Source organism: Trichoplax adhaerens, genomic scaffold (assembly GCF_000150275.1).
Source record: "Trichoplax adhaerens TRIADscaffold_5 genomic scaffold, whole genome shotgun sequence".
Lineage (NCBI taxonomy): Eukaryota > Metazoa > Placozoa > Uniplacotomia > Trichoplacea > Trichoplacidae > Trichoplax > Trichoplax adhaerens.
Window position 1 is genome coordinate 5,078,149 of NW_002060947.1, and position 13,392 is coordinate 5,091,540.

At 33.9% G+C, this 13,392-nt stretch overlaps 2 protein-coding genes across 2 annotated transcripts in view; both read right to left on the reverse strand.

Annotated features, from left to right (window-relative positions):
* Window positions 1–5,600, reverse strand: part of TRIADDRAFT_25744 (uncharacterized protein) — a gene marked incomplete at both ends in the record, with an annotated part of 6,085 nt that extends 485 nt beyond the window's left edge. The window contains 24 exons of the mRNA XM_002112925.1: window positions 75–147; window positions 248–301; window positions 472–584; window positions 745–853; window positions 931–1,031; window positions 1,105–1,270; window positions 1,413–1,489; window positions 1,586–1,706; window positions 1,800–1,956; window positions 2,334–2,423; window positions 2,569–2,634; window positions 2,719–2,849; window positions 2,921–3,100; window positions 3,200–3,313; window positions 3,392–3,520; window positions 3,703–3,791; window positions 3,882–4,008; window positions 4,103–4,155; window positions 4,270–4,377; window positions 4,462–4,558; window positions 4,699–4,813; window positions 4,951–5,102; window positions 5,257–5,363; window positions 5,559–5,600. Of these exons, the coding sequence (XP_002112961.1) occupies window positions 75–147; window positions 248–301; window positions 472–584; window positions 745–853; window positions 931–1,031; window positions 1,105–1,270; window positions 1,413–1,489; window positions 1,586–1,706; window positions 1,800–1,956; window positions 2,334–2,423; window positions 2,569–2,634; window positions 2,719–2,849; window positions 2,921–3,100; window positions 3,200–3,313; window positions 3,392–3,520; window positions 3,703–3,791; window positions 3,882–4,008; window positions 4,103–4,155; window positions 4,270–4,377; window positions 4,462–4,558; window positions 4,699–4,813; window positions 4,951–5,102; window positions 5,257–5,363; window positions 5,559–5,600 (2,571 nt within the window). The remainder of the gene's footprint in view (window positions 1–74; window positions 148–247; window positions 302–471; window positions 585–744; window positions 854–930; window positions 1,032–1,104; window positions 1,271–1,412; window positions 1,490–1,585; window positions 1,707–1,799; window positions 1,957–2,333; window positions 2,424–2,568; window positions 2,635–2,718; window positions 2,850–2,920; window positions 3,101–3,199; window positions 3,314–3,391; window positions 3,521–3,702; window positions 3,792–3,881; window positions 4,009–4,102; window positions 4,156–4,269; window positions 4,378–4,461; window positions 4,559–4,698; window positions 4,814–4,950; window positions 5,103–5,256; window positions 5,364–5,558) is intronic.
* Window positions 5,601–8,484: 2,884 nt separating this feature from the next.
* Window positions 8,485–11,014, reverse strand: TRIADDRAFT_56620 (uncharacterized protein; the record flags this gene model as incomplete). The annotated part of the gene is made up of 6 exons (XM_002112926.1): window positions 8,485–8,528; window positions 8,873–8,946; window positions 9,192–9,301; window positions 9,364–9,971; window positions 10,258–10,282; window positions 10,850–11,014. The coding sequence occupies 6 exons, from the start codon at window positions 11,012–11,014 to the stop codon at window positions 8,485–8,487; spliced, it is 1,026 nt and encodes a 341-aa protein (XP_002112962.1).
* Window positions 11,015–13,392: the final 2,378 nt, after the last annotated feature.

The following is a 13,392-nucleotide window of genomic DNA, read 5'->3' on the forward strand; positions in this document are numbered from 1 at the left end:
CAAATATTGAAAAAGCGCACTAGATTTGTAAATTGCCAGCATACAGTACTTGAGCTTCAATACAAACATAAGACAAACCTATATGAGTAAAAGGAAAAAACTTGATCCTTATGTCGAGCACCGCCACCGTAAGCTCCACCCTTTTCTCTAACAAACAAAAATACGACTAGTCAGTAAATAAGAATCTTACCATCACTTATATCATTTATAGCAAAATTCAAGCTAGCTGTAAGGCAATACCATGTACCTAATTTCCTTGTGAAGATATTTATTCGTTAATAATCTAGCCAATATCCTCAACCTACAGAGTTGACAATGGTTAACATGAAAATTGAAAGACTTTCTAAGAAAATCCAATCGTTAATAATCTTATCTTCATTGTTCGTACGTGCGTAAAATAAACTAACGTCAATTGCATATGTATGCTAACACAGTTTGTAGCCGCAAAAACACTAATAGACAATGGCTTACTTAGGTTCATCAGGATTTGTGTATGGAACAGTTGGAAAACACATCGCAGCATAATTTACCGGGAATGGAAACTCATGATGTGTTTTGATTTGCTGAGGAAGAAATTCATCGACCTACAAGTTATAAAAGCGACTCAATTTTAACGAAACGTCTCTTCTAGAATAAAATCAGTATTAAATATGGATTATTATCACACAAAATGATAACGTTCTTTTAAATACGTGTTCATAAAATAGGTAAGGGAAAGTAAAGATTATATATTCTGCGAAAAACCTCAGTATGGGTATCTACATCTGAGCTATTCAATGGTAAGGTAGATAAAAATCCTTCTAGCACTTCCTCAGTAGCAGGCCTGTCATCTGGGTTAACGTTTACAGCACATCTAATGGAATGTAATTACAACATTATATAAGAGGACGTCAGAAATTATGAACCAATCAAAATAAATATGGGTAAAACCTCATTTCAGAATTTGATAATACATGAGCCGCAATATTTGTCAAAACGTTAGCTAAGCTGTCCATATCGTCCTTGGCAGCGATATTTTTAATATGGTTAACCTGCAGATGACGGACATAAATGCACATGAAATATTACTATTTGACCAGCTATTTAGCAAATCAATAAATTTACTTGAGACAAGCCCGTTAATTGCTCTTTAAGTTGTGAAGCAGCAGATAAGTGACTAGCGGCAGACGTCATCGCAAATGCATGTCCAGATTGGACCACACCAGCCGACAAGTTAGACGATAAAACTTGAACCAGAGTACGTAACCGGTCACGATCATCCAGTCCCGGTCTGCAAAAATTTTAGACCGTTAAACATCTCGCACAGCAATACATTCTTATTTATTCCTTAGCAATTAGCACACTATATCTAATTTGTAAAAATAAGTATCGTATACATGATAATTTCATTATCTGCAATAGACAATAATTACTCCGTAAATATATCTTCCCAAATAGACAGCATGTTCATCAAATTTTTATTTAAACAATACGAATTCATCATTACCCCCTGTCGATGCAAAAAAAAATAACATTCAAACTTTAGAACAGCCTCATACTAATAATTTAGATAAGCTTAAATAATAGTTATTATCGTATAGCATACCTGTTCAAATTTGTTACCATGACTGTGGTGGCAAAATACAGTAGGACCAGCAAAGAAACCACCGCTGTAACGTTCGATATCACGAGAAATTTCCCGGTAGTCTCTGTTTCCAGCACCGACTCTGCAATGCAAATTGCATAAATTAGAAACTGGAAATAGAAAATAAGGATTTGATGAAGCATTACACATAAATTTTTCAATTTATTCATTATACTTTGTGAGAACATCGCAAAACAATGGTAGATATGGTTTTAGATTATCCGGCAGATTAGCAGTACTGCAGAACATTGTCAAATACGTCATTCCGTTGGTGGGTTGATTCGAAAATTGAACGAAAGTTCCTCCTAAGGTAATCAAGTTAAAAAAGGAATCTTCCATTACATTTTACCTCGTTTACATAACTTGAAACAGTTTCGTGACTTAATAATGCCTTAAATAAAAATCATAATTTTTATTCCTTCGAACAATAAATTGATATGATAGACATGATCGAAGTAAGGTGATATAGCATTGATAGATATTTACTACTTATTTTAATAGATGGAATAGAATCTAGAGCTGTAATATCGACTATGTAGCGACTATATACTGATTTCGTATCGATAATCTCAAATGTTATTAATTTTACCAACCTTTAATAATGTTTTCTACCTCCGTTGTAGAGGCCTTTTCGTTAATATCTAGGACAACACAAAGACTATTAGGTAAATTAACAAGTCAAGCGTAATTAGAAAGATTAACTTGGCACGTGGAGAACTATTTAACCAACCAGATATTGATAAAGTTGGTAAACATGACAAATCCTCTTCCTCATTTTGTCGCTCGAGCAAAGATAGGCCTAAAACAAAGTTGTATAATAATTTAAGGCAGAATTATTACTTTTCACAACCGCAATCTTCATATACGGAACAAAATGAGCATTGGACCGCTTAAAATCGCTATAATTTGTAGTAGTCTTAAAAATTTTGTATTTCTATTCGTACCCTGTTCGTAAATCAATTTCTTTTCATCTTCTGATAGTGAAACAGTCTTCTCCTTCAGCAGATTGTCTTCACCTGCTTGTAAATCCTTTTCATAGTCATCCTACGCAACAAGGATTCAGAAATGTTTACAAATTTAGCAAACCCGCTAACTATAGGTCATATAGTGACACAAAATATTAAATTGACGTGCCGAAGGATTCATAACCAAGACCAAACGATGTTTATTATCTTTCAATTGAGTTTTGACAATATCTTGCAGTAACTGACCACCATTCAGTTCACTCTATAATTTTGTTATAAAAATCTTAATTTTAAGCGAAAAAAATCCCAGCGATAATTCTTTTTAATGTACCATACCATAAATTTATCAACCATCCTATTAACTTGTAGGGTAGGTACTGGATCTCCGTCATGCACACATGTTGGCATTAAGTTAGCAGCTAAGCCTAAACCAAACTGAGTCGTTTGATGTTTCAAGCTTAATTCAATTAGATGTAGGACAGCATCAATTCTATCTTGATCAAATCCATCTCTAAATGAATAGCAAAAGAGGCACATCATAATTGTTACTATTTTTGTAAGCCTATTGTTTGCTTTTGCATAAAATCATATCCAATAACATCGATCATACTCAATAACGCGATCTATTGTTTCATCAATTTTGGAAATAACTTTATCAATATCATCTTCAGATATGCCACGTAAGCCAACAGAAAATACTGTTTCTTTAATTCCTGCATCAAAGCTACAAAAGTCGAAATCTATCTTAAACGTATAAGTATAAATATAGATCTAATCCAATCTTAGGAATAAAAATGTTTACCCAACGCTAGGTGAATAATTTAGACCAATATTACTTTCAATTAAAGCCTTGTAAAAAGGTGCTTGAGGGCCATTAAGCATTAAGTATGACAAAATATTCCAGACTAAATTATCGTAAGCTTCTGTATTCCTGTAATTGAAATTTGTTTGAAAGCAATAAAGTCAAGCTATAGAATAGATTACTTCTAATATAATTATTTAGAAAGGCGGCACATCACTAACTTACAATATGAAATCGCATCTAATGTACATCTTATAGAAACTTTAAGTGTGCTTTTCATTGATGTTGATTAATAAAATATATGTAATTACTGTTTTAATAAGTAGCTGACGCTAACGGTTGTTTGCTTGGCTGGATTCGGTGCTAACGGTTCCGGTTTACAGCTAACCTTTTTTGTTCGCTATAAGTTAAGAATGCATTGCATTAACAGTGTATTAATAATGTCCAAAAGCGAATGATAACTAGCAATTATCAAGAAAATATAATTAACCGGTTCCAGCCACCGAGTTTGAAAAGGGACTTCAGTGTTTGTTTCTATTGCGTCAAATTTACTAAGAGCTTCGTCATTGATGATCTTTAAATGATTTTCAAGTGGAATATCGCCATATGTATAGAACCTTAAGTGGTATAACATTATCAACTTATCATTACAATACTTTCAAGACAAATATTTTAAATTGCTTGCATAGCAGTAACAAAATAAAAACTTACACAGAGTTACTGGGATGATAATGCGACGCGTGAAATTGTTTCAGTGCATCCCACTACAAGATGACACAATTATAATTAATTAATATGGCCAAATGTATTGACCGTCCTAAACTTTCATCTATCCATTAATAATATATGAGTGCCGTATAATTAATATATAATCAAACCGTTAACAGCGGAATGTGATTAGGATCTCCTCCACTGACATATGAGTATGTATGATCAGGGAGCAAGCTACGTTGCAGTTGAACCGAAAACAGGTAATCTTGATTTTGCTACAACAACGTAGATAACCGGCAGGAACGCATTAAAATTAAAGTTAAGTTAAGGTCTAACTTCAGTTTTTAATCGTACTGTACCAGAGCTCCTTTCATCTCGTTAAAAACGACTCCCTTGAAGACAATAGGTGATTTCGGATTCATCACATCTTCGTGCTCTAAGCGCCATCCTTCTTGCCTATAATCAATTTATTACTTAATTAACCTCACTCAAAAAAATCTTGATTGACGTAAATTTCAATCAATTTCTATCTATATGTGATAGATGTTTATCAAACACCGGTATAGAAACGATTAATTTTTAATTATTATACATACATAAAGTCGTATTTCCTTAGGCGCGGAAAGAAGGAGGCATCAAGGTAAACCGATAATAAATTTTGAAAGTCCTTGGAATTTTGAGTCGAAAATGGGTACATGGTGTAATCGCTGGCTACATATACCATCAATTAAAATAAAGCGTACAGATAAAAATTGATGCAATCTGAACTAAATTAAACATTGCAGATGTCAAAATAGGCATCTTCTTGCAAAAAATTTATTATGCTATCACATCTATAATAGAATTACCTGTCCACGCGTTCATAAATGTCGACAAAGACCTATTTAGCATCTTAAAGAAAGGATCACGACACGGAAACTTTTCAGAGCCACACAATACCGTATGTTCCAGTATGTGCGGTACGCCGGTATGATCCATCGGTGTAGTTCGAAAGGCTACACTAATTGTATCCGAGACATTATTGCCTTAGTTAACGTAATATTCACTAATTATTTCGTTACATAAGATACATGTAGGTACAATATTATCGTAGAAAAGTTATTTATTTACAGATATGATAAGTACTGTATACAACAGCAAGACAGGTAATTTACCTGAACACATTATTAGTATCTTTACGAGCTACATGTATATATCGAGCTTTCGTTTTATCATGAACTAATTGTATGGTTGTTAGATTTAAATCTTCCACATCGACAATCTGTAAATATTACAAACTTAATATTAGGTTGGAAATAGTATCAAATTATTTATATTAATTATTATTAAATCAAACTTTGTATGCAATTAATACTCATTAACCAATCAACTGTGTATGCAATAATCTCACAAATACATTAGCTTATCTACAAGTTGTAATTGAATAAATGTGCATCTATCACAGTCCATGACATACTTTTTGAACAGTAAATCCATGCAATGTATCTCCTTCACGATAAGCAGCTAAGTCAATATTAGAGAAAGAAGTTAATTCAGTTTATTACTCGAAAATCAGTAATACATATATATATTTCCTATTGATAATATGTTCAGGTTAGAAATAAGAATAATTAATCTATATACCTGCTGCGGCTCGTGGGTCTAAAGTTCTGACTGATGGCGTTGTCCTATAAATCGAAATCGATGCAAGTATGTAGGCTCAATATTGGTTTATGCAATCTCCCTTCTCAGTTATGTTTAAAATTAAAAGACAATAATGATGATAATTCTGATAGGGCTTGTTAGTTAACTTTGCTATCAATTATAATTATCATATGCGGGTATCTGCTAGTTATAATTATCATCAAAAGGATTCTTTACGATAATACATACTTGTACTTAAAGTTACCTAACAAACGTATATGATATTTCCTTCATGCTCGACAGCGAAGAGTCAATGTCGAGCGTGAAATAAAACCTAATATTATAGATCATTGCATGTACAGTAGAAATGTTTACCAGGCAAGAAAGCGCTGGACATGAATGCCTGCTACATAAATATGCGCGTATGATACAGAATACATATCATCAAGCAATTGCGGTGTATTTAATTTGGCATCCATAACTATATGCATGCCACACAATGTTACCTATACTCGTACACGCTGAATATGCAGCATGCTGGCTACAGTATATCCTAATGCTGGTAACCACTGACATTACGGCAATAGCAAAGCAAAAGATGATGCAATATACAGGGGTTGAAATAGATGACAAATGAGATTTGAGATTGGGCTGAGGTAACGCACGAGGCAACCTTGTAAAAATACCCAACTCTAGTTTGCAAAAGATGCTATTAGCAAGTAGTCCGTCATTAAACCTAAAGTGTGAAATTTTGAGAGTACGTTGCAGTCGATGCATGTCCTCCGGTAAAGTTGGCAAGTCTTAATATTGTGTATTTATGACGTATATTGACTCAATTATGGTTCTGCTTGACGTTACTCGTGAAGCAAGATTGCTTGACATCAACAACACAAGCAGCACTGAAAGTCTAATTTATACAGCATAGTAATACTTCAAGAGTGCTTCAAAGATAACATTATGATCCAAGTTGACTCGAACAAAATTAGATTTACCTTAAATAACGACGTTGCAGGACGCCTTTCCATTGATGGCAGATCCGATACATTGCTGTTTATGGCAGTGATGCTTTTATCGAACTGTGATAATAGTAATTTATAATAATTATGCATCAACTACTGTAATGCAGCACATAATTTGTCTATTATAACATCAACTAAAATACCAAAAGATCCAGTAATTAATTTACTTGAAAATTTTCGCTTCTTCTGAATTTCTAAGTAGGAAAAGTAATCCAAGCTCATCTAATTCATTAAAGATGGAAGGAAATCCTGCCAATTGACCACGGCACGACTGCTGTAGAACTACAGTTCAAAGTTGTGCCTTACGTATAGTACTGTACTATCCACTGTACGGTACACTACAGTACTGTACTGTACTGTACTATACTGTACAGTGTACAGTACTGTACAGTACAGTACACCCTAACCCTGTACAGTACCGTCTACGTACGGTACAGCATTGTACTGTAGGAAAGTGACTGTTGCTTAGGGTTCAAGATCGCTACTGGTGCTGCCCATCGCGCTGGATAAAGTCATACTGATTTGTAAAGATACCTGTTAGTTTTGAGGATAATTTTCAGCATTGTCAATGCTTCTGATAGTTCCTACAGAAATGTGCATGAAACTGAAATAAATTACTCAAATAGCATTTGCAAAGTTCTACCCAGACGTACATTGACTATTACTCAATATTTCTGCAGCAACTACGGTATCAGAATCATTGACCAATTCTGAAAATTCTCCTAACTTTTATAGTGGTCGATGGTATAGTGAAATATGGCTGGCTGCGTTGCAACTTGTATTAATGCATTGTTGCCAGCTTTATAAACTTTGCTTCACTACGATATATTGCTGTATACTATGCTGTAGTATTGATTTTGATCCTGTAAACTTACTACACTACAACATCATCCCATATTCCTCTTTTATTTCAACGTTAAAATTAAATTTATTATAATATTAAAATAATTTGTGATTCCGACGCAGAACACGACATACTGTATGTGTGCTTTTCAGTATAGTGGTCACGGTGATAGCATTAACTAATAAAACGACAAGTATTGTATGTGAAGTATAACGAGCAAGAGATCGACTAGTACCTATTATAAAAAGTGACTGTAGATATGTATACTCATATATTAAATATATTGTAAAAGGTACTAGTACAGTACGTGAGGATTACAAGTAAGAGATCTGGGCTAGTTGATATTAACAAACTTAATCCCATTTCCAACCTAATTGGTTTATTTATATTAAGAGATCAAATCAGTTCTTAAACGCCTATGGAGATGAAAAGGGAGATCGATCCGTAAGGTGAAACTGATTTAAACGATCGTAGAAAGATGCAGCAAATACGGACAAACTCTGAATTCATCTTTAAATCTTACAAAATTATTACTTTCATTTACTCGTATATTATCATATATTAATCGTACATCATTAAAGTTGAATTCATCTTCTGTCACTGCATATGATATTTAATTAATAAGTATGATGAATTTACAAAATTGAAACATTATTTTGGGCATGCTCTAACGCCGGAGATTGGCCGTAACAAGTGTTAGAGTACAGTATATACGTATATATTCAAAAATAGAAAATTTATTCAGCCTTTGCAAAATACATTACAATTACCGGTGGCTTTAGAAAACACGCAACATTACCTCATTAGCGGATAATTATTCATTTTATACATTTGTATAATGTCTTTTACTATTACGTATACAAGTCCATGTAAGGATGTAGATACAATAGTGTACATTAAGTAAACATGGAGTATTCAGCTTCCCATTTTTGAGTGTTTCCTACAATGTATATATATATATACACGTGCATCAGTTACAACTAATTCTGCCAAGAATATATAGCAATTAAAGTAATTCCCAAATTAAAGCAAATACATATCTTATGTAATTGTATAATTTTCTTGCCAGAGTTTAGTTAAAGAATTGCTTCTAATCTGTTTTAACCTTACAGCACCTAAAATATATAAACTGAGTGAACCGTTTAATCAGATAGATGACCGTCATAATTATTATTATCCATGCTAGCGCTACGTCTAGCATATAAAATTCAACAATAGATAGCTTGTAGCCCTCCATCCTAAGATGCTTAGCTCCCTTATTTGCAATAATGTATTCTGCCCAACCAACTGCTGTATCCTGAGGAGATCTTCGCTGACTATGTATGGCAGTGGAAATGTATTTCGCATTTTCTTGATACCTAAATTACATCATTTTATACTTACAGTTAGTAGTTTTTATGATTAACTGCAAATGTCATAAAGTAATAACATAAATGATATAATAACTTTTCTATTTTTAGTATCAGGTAATGTAATTGTACCTTTCGGTAAATAATAAATTACTCCTAATATCAATATCACGAGCAAGAAAAATACGGGAGGGGAGTTATAACGACTAAGCCATTTCATAGGGCTACTTCTGCTTAACCAACAATTTACTGACCTATCGGTTGTAACTCGCGCAATCCCGTTGTCGATATCATTTGAAGTCAGTTTCCGAATATTTATCTCAATGCCAAGCCCAGCACGCACTACTTGTTTCGCGTTATCGATCTGATCAGCTGAAATAGGCATTCCTAGAATAGACACACAATAATAAGCCGATTTGTACATACTGCTATGGCCACAATGCGAAAGAAAGCAATAGTATTCTTATGACCCAAGATATCATTTTGAGGTGCCCAGTTGACAATTTTAACATGTGACCCAACATCCTTGACACTAGCTTTGCTTTTCCACATCACTTTATACGGTATTCGATTTACAGCATCTATGAAGACTTTTATTTTTTCCGCATCAAAGTTTTCATAAATTGAACCGAATGAAATATAAACTACTTTGCGTTCACCATTCATGAATACCTCTAAATCGCTTGACAATGGCTTTGCGGGTTTCGCTGAGAAAGTATCAATAACTTTAACGTTAGGTAGTAGAGGTCGAGGATATTCCAGAACAAAATCACCAGTCATCAATACCATTGACGCAGAGTTCTCAATTTCATATGTCGTCATCGATGCAGTATTATCGAATTTATGTTTTAACGAGCCGATATTTTGATCTAACGCATACGAGTAAAACTTATTTAACATAGCATAAGCTATCGCATTTATAAATCGTTCCTTAAATGTCATCATAGATGAGTAAGAAGTCAAGAGAATCGGAACATATGATAAAGGTTGAGGATTGTTAAGTAATAGACGAGGTACGTTCAAGGCTCCAATCCCTAATATGATATGAGGTTTTTCTATTGTAAGTGCAATTAAATTACCTCAAATAAATCCTCGATCAGTAATTAACAAGTCGATTATCTTGTAATACGACATTATAGTTGAATTATTCAAGATACTTTGACAGTAATTCTTTTGTAATTTTACCAATTTTATTAAGTTAGCGATCATAGAAATATTATCGTGGACTTGTCCAAATTTGAAAGGGTGTTCAACATCATACGAATCAATAGGAATTTTTAATTCTGAGACGATTTGCGTTTTTTCAACAGTGATTCGTACCTACAATTCTAAGAAAGAGTTGTATCTAAGTAATATTCGGAAATATTAATAAACCAAGATTACTGGTTAGTCATTCAACATAGTGCAAGATACTTTCACTCAACGTTATCAAATGGACTTCACTGTAAAGTTAAAGTGTAACTATATTTTCAAAAGTGCTAGTAATAAGGTATGTAATATAAATAATTCTATCAGTTATTAATTATTAATTCGATGCATATACGAGTAATTATTCTATGTTCAGTAATACCATTCATGGTTAAGTATACATGCTACATTTACTTGATATTCATCACTGATAGTGATTATTTTATCGCATTAATATGATTTGATAAATTATTTTTGACGCAACATACAGTTCACTGCACTACTTGAAAGCTAGAACGAGGTCAATCTAAATAGAATATTACCCCATTTCATATGGTATTAGTGTTGAGCTACCTAATAACTGCCAAAATTCTCCACTACACAATTTTATAAGTAATATCACACTTTAAATTGTTAGCATTATTTATTCCACACAAACATTCATTTTTAATGAGATAGGATATTAATGATATTAATAAATTAAATTAATCATGTTTATTCTTACATCATGACCACGATCATGTAAAGCTTCTGCAAAGGTGTTTAATACAAGAACATGTCTTTTCTCAAAAGCTGGTATTACTGCAACTTTTGCACAGTGGGCATTTTGTAGCCGAAAAGCAATCGACAAAGCTATGAAGGCGATCGATACCAGTAGTTTGATGCCCATTATGTCTTAGTAAGTTAGAAGGTTAAATTTTAGAGGTGCATTTTAAAATTTAGCTATTAATGTATATAGCTTTGTATTAAGTAATTTGATGGTAATTACTTGCACCTATGCAGAAAGTGTTAATATCGTATCGAGCCTCAGGACTCCAATTGGTACCTAATTGGTTTATCTAATTAATGTTGTTTACTGATTTGCTTATACTGAGCCCTGTTGTTGTCTATGAGGTAAATCCTTATAGCAATCGTTGTAAGATAATGAGAGCTTATTTCGCTACAAAGCACCAGCAGTCGACCCCAAAAAGTATATGAAGGGGCGAGCTCAAGATTACTAGGAGGAGTTGAAAAAAGCCTAGTAGCCGGAAGCTTAGCTAGGGATTCAACAATAAACTAACTTTCTACCTTAAAGACTTTTTGTATTGTTGGAATCCTAAGAGTAATAGTTGGTCTACATTAGGATAATACTATAGAAGTTTATTAAGGAGTTTTAATGTTGGCAAAAGGAGACTTTGTGATAGTAGTTTATTGAGTAACTTTCGCGCACGAATCTGTGACAACCACTTCATAGCAATGTTGGCTAATTCATTCCAGTACACGAGTATATTATGCATTATTGTACATTCATTCTGCTGTCATATTAAAATAAAATTTACATAGATTAGAAAGATTTGCTATAACTAGTTAGTAAATATGATTCAGTCAGATGAATAAAGTAATATTATTATGATTAGGTTGCATCAGACACTGAGAATACTTTTGATCAATCTGAAGTTCTTTAGCTTTACTATGACAATCCAGCATTTTCCAGTACTACAACTAGCAATCAAGCATCTTCCAGCGCTACAACCAGCAATATGCAATATTTATTGACATATACGCGTGCGTACATTAATTAGGTTAATTAATTTACATATACGCGTGCGTGCATTAATTAAGTTAATTAATTTACAGTACTGTACTGTATACTGTCGTACAGTACAGTAGGCAGTACTGAACGATACTGTACAGTAAATGTTGCACTAGTGTACTGTACAGTGTACAGTACAGTACAGTACTACAGTACTGTACACTACTAAAAAATGACCATTTTTTACAGTGGACTGTCTGTACCGTACTAGTACAGTATACTGTAAAGCAGTGGCCAACCGTAGTGCAACAACATTTTTCTGACGACCATTTTTGGAGCCAAATCAACTCAATTTTGAATGATGTACCGTAGAATTGGGATTTTACAGTACTGTAGATACTTTTAACGTGCAGTAGTCAGGATAGCGCCTAAGGTAAAGGTACTGTACTGTATGTACATTACAGTAGAAAAAACTAATACAGGCAGTCTACAGTACTGTATTCCTGAGTTTACCAGCTGCTTTTAGCGTTTAGCGCGCGCAAAAATAAAAATAATTTTACTGTGTACGGACAGACATACGGCATAGTACAGCACAGTCCTTTCCGTTCTAACTGTACGTACAGTACTGTACTACGATAGAGTCTGAGCGTACCGGACTGGACCGTTTCGTATCCAGTTCCTTTCTTCTGTACATACAGTACAATAAAAACGGACAACTGCATACAACGTACTGTACAGTACAGCGAACAGTGTACCGTGTACTGTACACTGTACAATAAGTAACGTAACGAGGTTGGATGTACTGTAAACAATGCAGCGCCCCCCTGCATATCGTGGACAGGTGTATCGGGGTTATTGCACTGTACTGTATACTGTACTGTACTGACCTAGTTGCTGACATCGTCAGCCGTCGTTGGTTGCTCGGTTACTGAAATCAGATTTAGTATTTGGACGCCCATCGCCAGTGACACTGTTCTCCGATCTGTGCTCAAGTTCATTTCGAATTTATATGGGCTATGTTGGTATCAAAGGGTAATTTTATCGTCGTAGGATTGACTTTACGTTAACCGATTGGTATGCATGGTTATTGATTAGTTCAATTGAACATATTGTCAGTCAAAAGTAAAGAGAGTGCAGACAGGATAGCCCCTACACCAATAATTTGCCATTGAAATTAAGCAAGGTAAAGTCAAAATATACTTTGGCTCTGATTTGATTCATGCTGATATTAATATACGTGCTAGCACATTTATATATTGGACTGCAATGCTAATATACAGTAATTGACAATAAGAAGTGCAATAGTAAGAATCAAGAAAAGAATGATAAGCATTTCTTCAATTCTTGAAATCGCTCAATTTAGCTAGTACTCAATGATGACGTGCCTTAGATGCCAAATTGAGGTCGCTGCAGTATGTATTAACTATGCTATCGGTCCAATTAGATTGAACGATTTCAACTGTCAATACGCGATGCAATAGTTATGAATGATAGTATTTGCTGTAGAACAATCTGGTGTTCTATTTCATCGTTGT